This window comes from Triticum urartu, chromosome 4, assembly GCF_003073215.2.
Source record: "Triticum urartu cultivar G1812 chromosome 4, Tu2.1, whole genome shotgun sequence".
NCBI lineage: Eukaryota > Viridiplantae > Streptophyta > Magnoliopsida > Poales > Poaceae > Triticum > Triticum urartu.
In genome coordinates, this window is record NC_053025.1 from 117,083,940 (window position 1) to 117,100,715 (window position 16,776).

Below are 16,776 nucleotides of genomic sequence, written 5' to 3' on the forward strand. Positions count from 1 at the left end.
TGGAAGATATAGACAACCCTAGTTGATACATGAGCTATTCGAGCATACAAAGAAGAATTTCATTTGAAGGTTTAGAGTTTGGCACATACAAATTTACTTAGAACGGTAGACAGATATCGCATATAGGAAGGTATGGTGGACTCATATGGAATAACTTTTGGGGTTTATGGAAGTGGATGCACAAGCAGTATTCCCGCTTAGTACAAGTGAAGGCTAGAAAGAGACTGGGAAGCGACCAGCTAGATAGCAACAACAGTCATGAACATGCAATAATATTAATCAACACTGAGTGCAAGCATGAGTAGGATATAATTCACCATGAACATAAATATCGTGGAGGCTATGTTGATTTTGTTTCAACTACATGCGTGAACATGTGCCAAGTCAAGCCACTTGAATCGTTCAAAGGAGGATACCACCCTATCATACCACATCACAACCATTTTAATAACATGTTGGCATGCAAGGTAAACCATTATAAACTCCTAGCTAATTAAGCATGGCATGAGCAACTATAATATCTAATTGTCATTGCAAACACGTTTCATTCATAATAGGCTGAATCAGGAATGATGAACTAATCACATTTACAAAAACAAGATAGGTCGAGTTCATACCAACTTTTCTCATCTCAATCAGTTCATCATATATCGGCATTATTGCCTTTCACTTGCACAACCGAATGTTGTGGATAATAATAATAGTGCACGTGCATTGGACTAAGCCGGAGTCTGCAAGCATTCAATACAAGGGAGAAGACAAGGTAATATGGTCTCTTGGTTAGATCAACAATAATGCATATGAGAGCCACTCAACATTTTCATCATGGTCTTCTCCTCTCGACCCCCAAAGAAAAGAAAAGAAACAAAACTATTTACACAGGAAAGCTCCCAACAAGCAAAAGAAGAACGAGAAATCTTTTTGGGTTTTCTTTTTAATTACTACTATAAGCATGGAAAGTAAACTAGCTAAAAGCTACAACTAATTTTTTGGTTTTTATTAAGGTTTTTCAAACACACAAGAAGAAGGCTTAAAAAGAAAATAAACTAGCATGGATAGTACAATGAAAAAGTATGAGCACCGACAACTGGAATGAGTGTGTGAACATGAATGTAATGTCGGTGAGAAATACATACTCCCCCAAACTTAGGATGTTGGCCTAAGTTGGTCTAGGGCCACGGCTGGCCTGGTGGATAGCCAAAGTTGTAATTGGGGTCGTACTGAGATGCAGCAGCTACTGCCTAACGAGCAGCTGCTTGGAGGCGAGTTTCCTCCGTCCTCCTCTCGTACTCGTTCGCCTCCTCCTGGTTATAACATATCTCCTTTTTTCCTGAAAGTCAAAGAAAGTAGGAGCAGGGAGAGCAGCATGGACGGTGCGCCGTCTGTCAAAGATTAGTCGGTACTGGAGGAACTGATCGTTCCTCTCAAGAAACTGGTGGCGAACCATAGCCTCATAATCTAGATAAGCAGGAGGCAACTCAATATCATTTCCATGTATGGGTATATCAAGATAGTTAGCTACACGAGGTGCACAAGTTCCACCAAACAAATCACCACTTATACTGTTGTGATGCAACCTACGAGCAACAATAGCCCCCAAGTTATATCGTTTATCACCTAATACCGCACTCTTGAGGACACTAAAATATGGAACGCACATGTGACAAGCCTCATCTTTCCCGTTAATGCATCTACCAATAATGAGAGCAAAATAATGTATGGAAGGGAAATGAATGCTCCCTGTGGTAGCTTGTGTGATTTCCCTAGATTTCTCTACAGTAATACTAGCAAGAAAGTCTTTATATTCAGATTTGCGAGGTTTACTAACATTGCCCTAGTGCGGGAGTTTACAAGCAGTATTAAAATTTTCTATGTCCATAGTATATGATTTATCATAAAGATCAAATAAAACAGTGTGAGAATTACGCGAGGATGTAAATTTAAACCTTCTCACAAATGAATCAATCAGCTAGAGGTATTGCCGGTACTTATCTGACACGAAGCTCTCAAGATCAGCGTTACGCACATACGCGTCAAATTCATCCTTGATGCCTGCCTGGACCATGAACTCCTCTGACGGCCATTCACAAGGCCGCACTTGAGCTTCCCTTGGGAATTCATTGTCCGGCTCACATATCGCGAGCCTTGGGCCTTGCCTCCTTGAGGAACCACCTTGGTACATTTTCCAAAACATATTTCTTCCTCTGAAAAATTTCTGAAATTTTTAGTGAATCAAAATAAAAGTGAATCAAACTCAACAAGATTGAAAGCAACTACTCCTACAAGCGCCTAGAGGCCATATCATGCATTAAAACTACTTTTGACCACATAAATTTGACATGCAAGCTCAAGAACAGGGTCACCTAAGCAGCAAAAATTTGCAATAAATAAAACATTAGAACAAAAACTAATTGGACCATTGGAGGAGTCACATACTGAAGAACAATCCCCCAAAGCAGTTTCGTGAATGGAGTTTTGAGCAAGGAGATCGAAAATGGCAGCAAGATGAGTTAGGACTCGGGTTTGAGCTGGTGGATGATTTTTTCTAGAGGAAGACAAAGTGTGTGGGTGCAGGAATAAGTGGAGGGGGCCCACGTGGGGTCCATGATGCAGGGGCCGTGCCCTAGGGGGGTGGGCGCGCCCTGGACCTTCGTGGCCAGGTGGTGTGGCCCCCAGGTGTGTTCTTAGTGCCAATAATTCTTAAATATTCTAAAAAATCATATAAAAGTTTCAGGGCATATAGAGAACTTTTATTTTTGGGGTATTTTTTTATTGCAAGGATAATTCAGAAAATAGACGGAAAATACTATGTTTACTTTATTTAATCTAAATAACAGGAAGTAAAAAGAGGGTACACACAGTTGTGCTTTCTAACTTCATCCATCTCATGCTCATCAAAAGGAGTCCACTAACAAGGTTGATCAAGTCTTGTTAATAAACTCTTTTCGAATAACATGAAACCGGAGAATTTTCGAATAACACTAAGTTACCTCGACTGGGATATGCACATCCCCAACAATAAAAATATCATATTTCTTCTTGACAGTAGGAAGAGGAAATTCAAAACCTCCAATAGTAATCGTTAGAATTTTTCCAATAGAATTGATACTGTGGACTTGAGGTTGTTTCCTTGGAAAGTGTACCGTATGCTCATTACCGTTAACATGAAAAGTGATATTGCCTTTGTTACAATCAATAATAGCCCCTGCAGTATTCTAAAAGGGTCTACCAAGAATAATAGACATACTATCGTCCTCGAGAATATAAAAAATAACAAAGTCCGTTAAAATAGTAACATTTGCAACCACAACAGGCACATCCTCACAAATACCGACAGGTGTAGCAGCTGATTTATCAGTCATTTGCAAATATATTTCAGTAGGTGTCAACTTATTCAAATCAAGTCTACGATATAAAGAGAGAGGCATAACACTAACACCGGCTCCGAGATCACATAAAGCAATTTTAACATAGTTTCTTTCAATGGAGCATGGTATAGTTGGTACTCCTGGATCTCCAAGTTTCTTTGGTATTTCACTCTTAAAAGTATAATTAGCAAGCATGATGGAAATTTCAGCTTACAATATCTTTCTTTTATTTGTAACATTATCTTTCATGTACTTAGCATAAGGATTCATTTTAAGCATATCAGTTAAACGCATACGCAAAAAGATAGGTCTAATCATTTCAGCAAAGCGCTCATCCTCATCGTCCTTTTTCTTGGATGGTTTGGGAGGAAAAGGCATGCGTACACAGGCATGCCGCCCGCTCGCCGCCCACCCGCTGCTATAAAAGCCGCCCCCTCCCTCGCTGGTGGCCGCACACAGTCCTCTCCCCCTCGCCGAAGACGACCCTCTCGCCCTCTCGCCGTTGATGCCCCCTCTCTCCTAGCCGATGCCACTCCTCCGACGAACATGGCCGAGCGCTACCCGGCGACGGAGCAGCGGCCAATGGCTTCGGCCGCCGCCACCTGCGCGAGGACGAGACCCGCCTCCTCTACGAGGCAGACTACTCGGCCCCGCCGGATATGCAGGTGCCGGGCTACTGGAGGCTCAGCGTCAGCAGCGTCCCGGTGCCTCCAGCGCCCACCGGCACTGATCGGCGCACCGAGATCGCGCCCATTCGGTCGTCACTGCCGAAGCAGGCGCGGAACCAACCAAGGTACACCCGACAGCAACATGCTGTGGACGGCGTATGTCGACCGCCGCCACGAGGAGCAGCTCGCCTCCACCAACAACATCGAGCCCTGCGGTCGCCTCAACTCAGAGGGGCGGCGCCAATGGTGGGGCGTCCTCGGGCGCACCCTCAAAGCCGTCCTCGAGCACATCAATGCCGGCAACACGCCGCGCTTGGAGTACCCGGCGCCCCTCTCCTTCTCTCGCCGCCGCGGCGAATGGAGACAACGTCCTCCTCCTCGTCGGGCTCCCTTTCCTCCGGATCGCCAACGCTCCACCCCGTCAAGTAGGAGCCACAGGAGACGCCGCTCGGGCGGCGCACCCGCGGCGGGGCCCTTGTCATCAACGAGGGCGGCCATGGCCCTCTCCTACCTCTTCCTGCCTCGTCAGGCCGAAGACCGAGCTGGGGCTCCTCGTCATGAAGAAGGAGCACGAGGCCATGGCCGCCGATGAGGAGACCGGCCTGAATTGTGCGCTGGACGACTAGTCCGGCAAGAGATGGAGCGCCAGCGTCGCACCCTCGAGGAGATAGCCTCCCGGCGCCGCGGCCGCGAGGAGGGCGGCATCGTCATCCTCGACGACAGCGACGAAGAGGCGCCGTAGCCGTCCACCCCCCCACGAATCGGCGACGCTGGCCAGGGGTCCACCAAGGATGGTGGCGACGACGGTGGCGGCGACTACACCAGCTTCTACATGCTGCTCGGCATGTAGAAGGCGGGCGGGCGGCGACTAGTAGTAGTAGTTTGCTTTTAAATTTATCTTTTCAATTTGTACAAATATCAATGAAACGCCTAAATTTCCTTCAAATTTGTGTCATGTTTGGCGAATTTTGGCCGAGTTTGGTTTTTCAAAAACGACGTTTGGGGCGAGCTTGGGGTGACCGCCGCCACGCCGATTTTTCCGTCCGCCAGCGCCCCCGGGCATCGCTATTTCAAGCCCCTAGGGGTCTGAACGGCCGAATATGCTCTTAGAGCAACTCCAATGGGGCGACCCATTTCGTCCGCTCGCGTCCGTTTGGGTCGGCGCGGACAAAAGTGGCGGCCCAATGCGCCGACCCAAACTCAAATCGTGTCCGCCTGGCGTCCGTGCCGACCCATTTCCGGTCCAAAATTGCGCCTGGAATGCGTCGGTGCGGATGCGCCACGCGTCTCCTCGCCGTCCGCCGCGTCCCCACCTGGCGGCCACCCAACCGCCACCGGTCGTCTTATTTATGACGACCACCGACATCAGGCCCATGCGTCAGCCAGTGGAAGTGTCCTTTTTTAACCACGCGTGAGGCGGGGTCGGCCTCATCCACTTCTCCCGTCCACATCTGCCCTCCCACCACTCCCTTTGCTTCCTCGCTGGCAACCGCAAAGCCTAGCCATGGGCCTCTTCGGCGGTAGCAATGGCAAGGGCAAGGGCACCCCCGGCGCCTCGTCCTCCCGTGCTCCCCTTCCCCCTCCTCCACCTCCGGCGGTGACACATTTCCGCCCTGGTCGCCGGCGCCTGCACATCCCGGCGCACCAAGCGCGGCGGCACTGGGAGTACAGGCAGCCATTGCCGTACCCCGATGTGACGCTGCCGCACCGTTGGCATCTGGATTCGCAGTGGATCCCGGTGTCGGCGGTTCCTCGTACCCAATGGGCGCACGACGACGAGGTGCGCAGGCACCGCGCGCAGCTCACGCCGGAGCAGTGTCGGCTGCCAGAGTACGCCCCCGACTCCCCCAACTGGGAGGCATGGTTCGCCCTCGAACACGAGGAGCAACGGCGCTCGGGTGTCGACGCCGTCCCGCCGCCGTTCCCACCGCCGCCCCTGCAGGTAGAGCCGGAGGACATGGAGGCGGAGGCGGAGTACCAAGCCGCCCTCGAGGAGGCCCTGTAGCACGTGTTGGAGGCTAGCCGCCTCGAGGAGGACGCGCACTGGGATGGGCTGGACCAAGCCCTTGCCCTGTCGGCAGCGGGGGATTCTGTCCACACCCCGCTCTTCGTGCCGCCACCGCCCGTCCATCCCAAGCCGGAGCCGGAGCCGACGCGTAAGCGCTCCCCGCCTCCACCCACTTGGCCGAGGAGGCCTACTCGTGGACGGGTCCGTACCGCGAGTGGGTGAGCGCGCCTCCCGTCCACTTCGCCGCGACGCCGGAGGAGGAGGCGGCCCACCTCGAGCGATGGAAGGAGCACTGGCTCCGCCAGGAGCAGGCCGACAGCGAGGAGCAGATGCGCTACGACGCCATGCTCCAACGCGACGCGGAGGCGCTCCGGCTCGAGGAGGAGGAGGAGCGTGCGCGGCTTGCCGCAATGCCGCCGCCCCAGCAGACGCCGGAGGAGGCTGCCTTGGCAGCGTACCAGACGGCGTTCGGGTGGGCTGGCCATGCTCCGGTCTTCATCGACCTCACCGACGACGGCGGCGTCGACGGCAAGGGCAAGAGCAAAGGCCGACGACGTCTAGGGCAGCGTGTCGGGTGGCAATAGGCGGGCGCAGACTTTATTTAATGTTTATTAGATTTAGGTGGACTTTGGCCGGCGTTTGACCGGCCGCTTTATGTTTAATTATGTTTATTTCGTGCAATTTTTTTTTCACGACGGTACATTTGGGTCGGCCTTCCCGTTGGGCGGTCAATCCGACCCATTTTAAAATGCGGACGCGCACGTCCGCTTGGCCGATCCAAACGGACAAAAAGAGGATAAAGCGCGTGTCCGTTTGGGTTGCCCCATTGGAGTTGCTCTTAGGGTATGTACAATGCATAGCCTCAAGGTGATGCCTCGCATGCCATGTAGGATCGGATATGACGTAAAGTAGGTTCGGATAGGGAAGCGGGATCCTCTCCAGGAGGCGGGTGCTTGAAGAGAAAAAGTGTGGTCCGGTGACAAAAGCTGAAAAGGTTGGAATGACAAGTAGAGAGGCATATATACTAAAGTCTTTATTTTCTATTTCTTAATGAGGCCCACTAGTGATAGCTTGCATTGAGGAGAAAAAATAAATATAGATGCCTCAAATTACTTTTTTTCATGGGCCATATGTATCCATATGCCACCATTGTACATGCCCTTATGTTGCCACGCACACAATAAAGCAAATAGTAGAAGGGAGGAGGAGGGATGGAGGGAGAAGAAAGCAAAGCCACGGCCCACCGGGTCCCCAACGGAAGGAAACGGTGAGGTGAATCGACCTGGCAGGTGGGGCTTGCGAGCAGGGTGGCACTTTCACCGTTAGAGCGCGCTCCCTCCTCCCTCCCCGCCTCCACATTTCGAAACCCGAATCCCAAAACCCTCGTCCGCCGCTCCACCCACTCCGGCAGCGGCAGCCACCCGTCACGATGAATCACGGGGACCCTGGACACCGCTGTAAGTGTTCCCATGGACCGCGGTGTGCCGGTGCGCCGCCCCAGGAAGGCCTCGCGGCGGCGGCCCTGGACACCCGTGTGCGGCCCCTCACCATGGGCACCGAGGCGGAGTCCATGCTGCGGCAGATCGGCGCGTACACGCCCAACCTCGACGCGCACACGGTGACCCTCCTCTCCTGCGTCCACTCCGTCCTCCCTCCTCCGCCCCTCGTCTCCAACCACGCCGACCTCTCCGCCCTCCTCGCCCCGCCCCAGGACGGCGGCGACGACCGCATCAGCGACCTCCCCGACAAGCTCCTCCGCGACATCGTCTCCCGCCTCCCCGTCAAGGACGGCACGCGCACCGCCGCGCTCTCCTGCCGCTGGCGCGGCGTCTGGCGCTCCGTGCCTCTCGTCCTCGTCGACTCCGACCTCCTCCCCGTCCGAACCGGCTCGAGCCTGCAGGTCGCGCACGCGGACGCGCAGCGCGTCGCCTCCGCCGTCACCCGCATCCTCGACGCTCACCCGGGCCCCTTCCGCTGCGTTCACCTCATCTGCACCTTCCTGGACAAGTGCCCGGACCTGCTCGCGCGCTGGCTCCAGCTCCTCGCCGTCAAGGGCGTCCAGGAACTCGTCCTCGTCAATCGCCCGTGGCCGCTCAACATGCGCATCCCTCCCACCTTCTTCGCCATGGCAACCCTCACCCGCCTGTACCTTGGCGTCTTCGAGTTCCCTGACACGAGGATCCTCCCGCGCGCCGCGTCATTCCCACACCTCCGCGAACTCGGCCTCTGCTGCGTGCAGATCCTGAGGAGGGAGGACATGGACTTCATCCTCGCCAGGAGCCCTGTGCTGGAAATCCTATGCATCCAAGTGAACATGCTGATGAAACACCTACTCCTCGTCAGCCGCAGCCTCCGTTGCGTGCAGGTCATCGAAAGCATTGATCTGAGCATCGCAGTGAAAGACGCCCCGCACCTCGAGAGGCTCATCATCTGGGCAGCAACGGTCCGCGATGGCGTGCCCAGGAGGGTCAAGATTGACCATGCCCCTGCACTAAGCTTGCTTGGCTATCTGGACCCGGAACGGCACAGCCTAGAGATCGGCAACACCGTTATCAAGGTGAATACAACACCTTCAACTTTGTGTGTTTGTTCGATTCGCCAATGTAAATGTGTGAAGTTGTCTCTGAAAAATGGAAGTATTATGCATTGCAGGCTGGGACAACGGCGAGTCCGAGCACAATCGTCCCAAGCGTCAAGATCCTCGGCATAAGAGTGTGCTTCGGAGTCCGCAACGTTGCTAAGATGCTGCCCAGCTTCCTCAGATGCTTTCCCAACGTCGAGAGGCTGCATCTTGAGGTGACACTACTATCACTTACTTTGGCATCAATTTCAATCTTTGTGCACTTGCAATCATCAATTTATATTGCTGACAATAATGCTTCCATCCAGAGCCAAAGTTGTACTGTAGCTTTTCTTTGCAGAAATGATAAATCCCAAATCAGGGATTTTCCCATGGCAAATCAAACGTTTTTTATGGCAACTTTAGTTGACACGAGGATGGCAAGTTTAGTTGACAAGCATAAAAAATTTCTGGCAAAAAACAAACTGAGGGCGGAATTGTCATGCTTACCAACTAAACTTGCCACCCCTTGCATATATAAATTGCCACAAAAAACGTTCGATCTGCCATGGGCAAATCCGAACATTCGGGACGTATCGGCGTCCTTTCTTTGAGATGAGCTGAAGTTCTCACTGATTTACTTGACCATTCTACAGTCCAACGAAACTGAGGAGCCCACCGGCAAGCTCAGCAACAAGTTCTGGCAGGAGGTCGGCGCTATCGAATGCATGCAGTCGCACATGAAGCTGATGGTCTTCTACGGCTTCCGAGGGGAGCGGGGCGAGCTTTCCTTCCTCAAGTTCGTCCTGGAGAGCACACGGATCCTGACGAAGCTGGTGATCGTGTTCACCAAGGGGAACTTCAGCTCAATGGCAGAGGCCAGCTCCAAGGTGAAACCTCTGTTTGCTGCAAAATGGGCTAATAAAGACTGCTCACTGGTGCTCTTGGAGAGTGTGTTTCAAGCAGGGGAAGACAAGTGGCTGCTCAGCTTCAAAGCAGGGTCTGATTTCTCTACAGGGGACCCATTCACGCGCACCGCTGCTCTTCGTGGCTGCAACTTCTAAGGAGAAGCCGGGTGTTTGCGGAAGATTGAAAAGAGGTTTTGAGTTCTCTACCAGGTGAGCATGATTCAAGGGAAACAGATGGTTAGTACTATTTTGCAGTCTACGTGCAAGGCACTGTTTTAATTTGCTTGTGTGTTTTTTTGGTCAGAGTTGCTGGTTTTTATTTGCCTGGCGACCTTGAGATGTTGATGCATAAGACAAGTGTTGCTCAAATGCAGTCTTTGTATGGTCTGTTTATTTTGCTTTGGCCTGACGTTGGTCATGTTAGAACTCACTATTTCTGCTGGTTGTGTCGCTGAATGCTAGCAGACAGAGATATATTCGTGAGCTATTTCATGCTTTACTAATTTCCTTCGGCATATTCCATCGAATGTGTGTTCCGTCTGATGTACCCTGGTTGATTGTACCCGCCTGGAATGTTAAATTACCATTGGAACTCGGCTGTCTTATGTAGTACTCACTCTTATATTTCTTTACGGAGGGAGTAGTATTTGTCTATGCTGTTATGTGTTATGTGCACTAGGTATCATTTGCATCATACATGCTCTGTTCACATAACTAGGGATTCAGATCTGAGTCGTGGATCGGAAACGATTTGTATTAGAATTGCCATCTATGGTAACATCTGAAGGACCAAGCCAACATATCAGTGTACCCAAGTAAGTCTAAACTTGATGGGTGTCGCCAACCCCGAGATATGCAATGGTTATTGGATTTGAGTACTAGGTAACAAGTGAAAAATAAGCTCATTAGAACAAATCTTGCTGCAATTGAGAGCAAGATGGATCTACTACACCGATGAAGTAGAAATCATAAAAGTAAGAAATCTGAGGGTTAACACGATAGAACAACATCTGATATATTATGGAGAACAAGGCTGATATTACGAAGAACGATGCCTTTACGCCGTGTTAGCCTGCCATGTGAGCCACTGGGACTACGAAACAGCAAACCCTTCTTCTTTTCTGTGGTGGTCACTATATTGGTAGTATATATGATGATCAGCATTGCTGCTACTGTGCAAAGGGATCGTTAGTTGTGTGCTTCGACGGGGATCTTTGCGGGGTTGGGTCTTGATGCCGCAGAGACCTTACAGGCGATGCTGGTGCTTCGGCTCACCATATTGCTGCCCTTCAAAGAACTCGTTCAAGAGTTTGTCCACCAGTTCAGGGCTGTACCTGATGTACTTCAGCGGATTCTTGCCGCTCCCAACAAGATTGCTGCATGGCAAAATTGGTAGCACAGTAGTTATTATTAAGTACTACCTCTGTCCCAAATTATCGTCCCAAATTATAAGACGTTTTTTTAGGCTATTTTAGCCTACCAAAACATCTTATAATTTGGGACAGAGGAAGTATATCAGAACAGCTGAGATCATTCTAAGTTGAATGGAGTCCTGGAGAAGATAAGGAAGTGTTGTTCTCAAAAGTATAAAGTTTTGGGGCCCACCCCGTCAGTCAACCATAAATGATGGGTGCTTTAGAGGACAGACAAAATAGAGCTAATTTTGTAATTCTGGAACTGCAATCATGTGATATAGCTGACTAATCAATTCAATGGAAGCTAATGGGTGGAGTTCAGCGCAACAACCAAAAATCAATAGGAGATCATGCAAAGTGATTGGTGCAGTGACGTACCCAAAACGTTTTATGAAAGACCGATAGGCTGGTAACAGAACCTCAGCTATAGCAAGCCTCAAGGATTCACGCAATTCTTGATCAGGTACAATCCATAGAGATTGCTTCGCATGAAGTTCTTCAAATTGCGTATTGAAAGCTTTAAACCTGCCATGGCAAAAGCTGTCTTAGGGCTAATGATTCTTCTATCATGATTATCCCAAGCAACAAACCAAACTGCCAAGGCACTGACCGTTCTTTGATCACAGCTCTTGAAACTCCGCTGCTGTTAAGGTCTGCTGGTGTCGACGAACCAGTGCTGCCTGGCGCACCTTGTACGGAAAGTGCCTGAAGAACCTGAAAGAAATAAAATAGAGGCAGTATTCAACTGTTAATTGATATGCCCAATCATGTAAATACAGCACGACAATGATGTTAGTTACTGAAGCACAGGACATGGAAGAGAACATTGCCAAACAAAGATAGATACTAGCAACCATAGTAAAGCCATGGACAGGGGTGTGTGGAAGCTAGCTATCCATGTGCCAGAACCATGAGTTATGACTAAAGGCTTTGTTGTTGTTGTTGTTGTATGACGACGTGTGTACTAGAGTTACAAAAGGAATCCACAGACATTGACTCTTACTATGGTTTGGCTTCACAAAAATTCCTATTGGGATGTAAGCAACTGAACTTGACACCAAAATGCAGGCAGGTGGAGCACAACGTTGATGTGTCTAGATTTTCAGGCCGATTCCAGCGCACCGGGCTGTGGTGACTGGTGAGAAAGTTATGGGGGCAGGGTTGGGAGAATAGAGAGGATATAGAACAGAAAACTGGAGAGAGTCATACATACTCAATTTAATACTCCCGCCATCCCATAATGTAAGACATTTTTTGACACTACACTAGTGTCAAAAAACGTCTTACATTATGGGACGGAGTAGTAGAAGATATAAGGTCCCTTATCCTTTCCTAATATGACAACACTTCCTAATGTGCCATAACTCCTAATTCTCCCTCAATTGTAATCCTAGTTCTGGCCAGACTCTTTTCCTAGCTGAATTCCTCCTCGACGGTATTATCTTGGATGCCAGATTTTGGAAGTCAATGCCGACGTTGACATAGTTGTTATGGTGTCCACAACAGTTATACTCTCATACTCCCTCCGTCCGGAAATACTTGTCATCAAAATGAATAAAAGGGGATGTATCTAGATGTATCTTAGTTCTAGATACATTCATTTTTGTTCATTTTGATGACAACTATTTTCGGACGGAGGGAGTAAGTGCCAACAAACTATGATATCTTAAACAGGTAACTCTCCATATTGCTTTCACATAAACTACCATGCTAATCGCAAAGGAATTACTAACAGCAAAGAGTTAAAAAGACTATCGTGGTAAGGAAAAGATATCCATACATGTAACATCATGCAGCCAAAAAGAAAGGGGATATGATGAGGGTTCGATGATCCACTAACCTTTGCCCAAGCAACACGTTTGTACTGATTGGCATTTTGCTGCACAATTCTACGGTGCCTCTGAATCCAGTCATCGCCAAGTATATCCTTTGCTTCTGATCTGTGGCCACACAAGAGATCACTATGTGAGCAGATTGCCAGATTATTCTAGGATGCATTATCTATAGTAAAAAAAAAAGCATACCTGCGAACAGATCTAACCATATAGTGAACATTGTTCATAAGAAATAAGTGAGTTAGCGCAGGATCCTTATATTGTTTAGATTTTCCATCTAGGTTATTCTGTAGTGCTTGCATTATCCTCGTAGTAACAACAGCAAGCTGAGATTCTGTCTCACTACCAGTTTCAAATTCCTGAAACAGAAGCTTCAGTGTCGACTGATAACTGCTCATATGAAAGTAACATTTGTTAGCGTGCTATTTGAATAACAGTAGCAGGAAGGCTACCAATAAATTAGTTTTTTCTTAGTTGTCAAATGAATAAACTAATACAAAACAACTAAATGGAAGCCAAAGACAGTAGAAAGTGAATATGCAAACTATTTTCTTCTTCACAACTCTGTATAGTTATTGACAGACTGCCTGCTACGATATTGGCAATGAAAATCGTTTCTAAGACCACTAGCGACAGGCTTTATGCATACTTTCTCCTCAGTGGAGATGAAGTTCAGAATAATTCTTGAAGGATATAAACATATTGCCCCAGAGTTAACTCATCATGGTCAGCATATCTTACTCAGATTTCGCCAAATTACTGGTCTACAGATGCATAAATTGACTACTAGATGAAGAGGGGAATACTTACTCAAACAGGAATTTAACATAATTAATCACATAGCTTGTCAGAGGATGCACAGTTCCATCTTGAACGATAGTCTTTGAAGCATCCTTTTCAACTGCCTCCTCAAAATCAGCGAAGGTTTCTTGAGCAGTTTGTGCCAAGCGCTTAGTCAAGCCCAATGCAGCCTCTCTCATCTCAGAGCAAGCCTTTCCCTCGAAAACCACCTCAATCTGATAACAAGTTCAAACAAAGACGGCGCTGAAATTTGGTAGTGCTCACCAAAAGCATCATAGAATAAGTTGAAAAGAAAACAACAATGACATGGAACCCCATAAATAAATCTGCAAGCAGAAGAAATTAAGCATTTGGGAAGGAAGGTACAGTAAATTACTCCCCGAATACCTCCGATTGAAGTTCACGCATTACTTCGTACATGTCTAGCAATACAAACAGCTTTTCAGGAGACCTTTTGCTTTTCGCAACAGCATCTCCAAAGCTGAGAAGAGTCACGACACTATTTGTTGCCATTTCTGCAAAACATTGGTCCCTGTTAAAGTTGGCACCCTCAAAAATCTGATCGCAGATTTTTCTTTCTCCAGCTAGTAGTAGTTTAACCTGTTCAAAAAGCATAATATATTAGGATGATTTCTTGTTTAAGTCCAAACTAGCACACACAATATTGGCCTGTTCACAGAAGGGCCCTCACCGCAATACGCATAAACTGTATCCAGTTTCCAATCTTAGCCTCCAAAGCCTCCCATTGCATCTTTTGCACGTCATCTTTAGTAAGTTTTTCTACTCCCAGCTTCCGAAGGCTCGACTCTAGTGCTGCACCACGGGATTCTCTGAAGAAAGAGGATAAATTTAACTTGACTTTGCACAAGGTGTTAGTAACTCAGGAGTCAGGAGACACTGGACGGAAATCAAGAAAGGAAGTAGAAAAAGGAAATAGATTTGGATACCATAATCCAAACCTACCTGTAAATTTTGTAGCATGACTGTTGATTTCCAGCCTGAACCAACTGCTGAGCTATGTCATTCATGAGTGGCAGTATTCTTGGAGGAACTAGTGTCGGGGTCTTGTATACAGCAGTTTCCAAGCCTTTGGATGGATGGTCAGACTGGTTAGCATTCTCATCCTCATCATCTTTTGATGGCCGCAGAGACTTGGGTAGACAATCAAAGAGACGATCGGGCTCAATTGGTTTGCTGAAAGAACAGATAAACCATCGTAGACAGTATTTTTTTACTGACATAAGAAATGAACATGAATGTAGTTCTGGCATGAGTCTGCAATAAGAATGACTATCTTACCTGTACGTAGTCATCAGCTGCTTAAATTCTTCTTCGATCTTCAGAGAAGACTTCGCTAACAGACCGTTGACGTGATTCAGAATTCCTTCACTGCTTCTGAAGTTCTTATTCGAGGAAAAGAAGCGGGAGATTCCTTTCAGCGTATCCACTGCCTCCAAGTAGCTCTCCAAATCCTCATGGGGACCTCTTAATATCGTTGCCTCGGCCTAAAGTTTGAAAGCAATGTTTACACAAAGTTAGTAAGTTCCCAAAAATCAAAGCCTTTTGCAAACAATCATATTCGCAATGAGCTCAGATAGCTATCATTTCTATTCCCTCTCTTTCTGCGAGAAATCGCTGTCATTTTGACATAACAAGATGATCTAGAAATGACAACTCTTGATAAGAGATGAAACAATCATCTGCAGTGACCCAAATTAATGACCTAAAAGTGCCAAACTATATCACTCACTGGATCTTCCAAATCCAAAGAACAAAAATGTAATACGAATGGTATTATCTTAATTAGGAATAAAAGAAAAACCATGTTTGTTTCAATGACGGCAGTGATGATTGAATTTAACATGGTAGTATACCCCACACAACGCATATTAAATACCGCAACAAATTTTAATCATTGCAACCACCAGCCTAACGCACATTTCAATTCCCGAAAGATCCATAAGACGTCTTCCAACAAAAAAGATTGTAACAAATTGACCACCAGACATCCAGGTAAAATGTTTGAAATTTTTTGCGGTGGGTCGATGTTCATGTACCCGACGGGTGAGGTCGAATTGGGAGAGGATGGCTTCGCCGGCCTTGAGCGTCTTGTCGATGTTCTCGTGCGCCATCCGGATCGCATGCGTCCTCACCTGCATTTCACCGGGGAGAAAAGCGAACCACGTCAGTCGAGCGGAGGCGAAATCGAATCAAACGGGGATGACTGGAATGTGAATGAGGAGGGGACGCGCAGGGGGACCTGGGTGGGGCGCATGGCGGCCTCGAGCGCGGAGAGGCGGTGGTCGAAGGAGCCGAGGATGGCGACCATGCCGTCCGTGTTCCCCTGGCTCTTGTGCAGCGAGTCGCGCAGCATGGTCGCCCGCCGCGTCAGCGCGTCCATCGTCCGAGGAAGCGCCGACACCGCCATCTTCCCTCCCCGAAGCCTCCTCCTCCTCGCGGATCACGCGGCGCGTCCGTCCGCGCTCCGAGGCCGGCCGGCCTGGGAGATCTCGAGCGGGAGACGGCAAATGCGTGCGCTTCGAGAAGGGGGTCCCCCGAGCGCGCGCCGTCGCCGGGAGAGATCCTTCTGGAAGCCTCTAGAAGGGCCGCGGAGGCTTTGCGGTTGGCGGGAACGGTGGAGAGGCGCGATTCGGTGGGTGGGGTCGTCGGCGACGACGTGGTTGTGTCGCCGCGGGGAGGAGGAGAAGAATGGTTCGAACGTCTGCCTCCGCTCCGAGATTCGGGCGCGTGTTGACCTGGTCCACGCGGACGGCGGGGATGGGTTCGGTGCACGGGGTGGGTCCAGGGAGTGTGGTTAGCGGGCGCCGGTCGTTCGGGAGCGCCGAGAGCCGTGGCGGTGTGGACCGGGTCCAGTCCACGGCGCGCGCTCCTTATCCCGTGCTGGATTTCATCGTTGGCTAGCCGCTACGGTAGCATTCCAAAATGGAACCTCGTGATTTGAATATTATCATTTTGCAGCAGGCTGCTCTCGAGGGCACTTTTTTTCTCTGGAACCCGATGACAATGAGTACCAGCCTTTGTTTGTTTGCAGACTTGGAACGTGAAGACAGTTCAGGAGCTTCAAATGGCGACGCTTGAAACTTCCGTTTTTGATACCTCCATTCCTAAAGGAGCATTCGGTTCCTCTTCACTCCTCTAACTCCGCTCTCGGAGCAGACCAGACTTCAGCTCACCTTGATAGAGCTGTCAAAA

At 49.0% G+C, this 16,776-nt stretch overlaps 2 protein-coding genes across 4 annotated transcripts; one reads left to right on the forward strand and one right to left on the reverse strand.

The window, feature by feature from the left end:
* The first annotated feature begins 7,274 nt into the window (after positions 1 to 7,274).
* On the forward strand, positions 7,275 to 10,104 carry LOC125550972 (putative FBD-associated F-box protein At3g50710). 2 transcript variants are annotated; one of them, XR_007302102.1, is made up of 4 exons: positions 7,275 to 8,601; positions 8,697 to 8,840; positions 9,261 to 9,722; positions 9,817 to 10,104. XR_007302102.1 is itself a non-coding variant. In XM_048714112.1 (3 exons), the coding sequence occupies exons 1-3, from the start codon at positions 7,474 to 7,476 to the stop codon at positions 9,666 to 9,668; spliced, it is 1,680 nt and encodes a 559-aa protein (XP_048570069.1). In that variant the 5' UTR covers positions 7,275 to 7,473; the 3' UTR covers positions 9,669 to 10,104. The 2 variants fall into 2 exon arrangements, 1 of the variants encoding a protein (XP_048570069.1); XM_048714112.1 differs by having other exon boundaries at positions 9,261 to 10,104.
* Positions 10,105 to 10,219: 115 nt separating this feature from the next.
* Positions 10,220 to 16,298, reverse strand: LOC125550971 (exocyst complex component EXO70A1-like). Of its 2 annotated transcripts, XM_048714111.1 has the most exons (13): positions 15,824 to 16,298; positions 15,621 to 15,716; positions 14,863 to 15,068; positions 14,527 to 14,757; positions 14,255 to 14,393; positions 13,951 to 14,163; positions 13,573 to 13,778; positions 12,952 to 13,152; positions 12,768 to 12,867; positions 11,538 to 11,641; positions 11,306 to 11,452; positions 10,788 to 10,888; positions 10,220 to 10,293 (listed from the first exon to the last, which is right to left on the reverse strand). In XM_048714111.1, exons 1-13 carry the CDS (start codon positions 15,989 to 15,991, stop codon positions 10,235 to 10,237), a joined length of 1,971 nt encoding a protein of 656 aa, XP_048570068.1. In that variant the 5' UTR covers positions 15,992 to 16,298; the 3' UTR covers positions 10,220 to 10,234. The 2 variants fall into 2 exon arrangements, with proteins under 2 accessions (XP_048570068.1, XP_048570067.1); XM_048714110.1 differs by lacking the exon at positions 10,220 to 10,293 and having other exon boundaries at positions 10,403 to 10,888; positions 15,824 to 16,296.
* Positions 16,299 to 16,776: the final 478 nt, after the last annotated feature.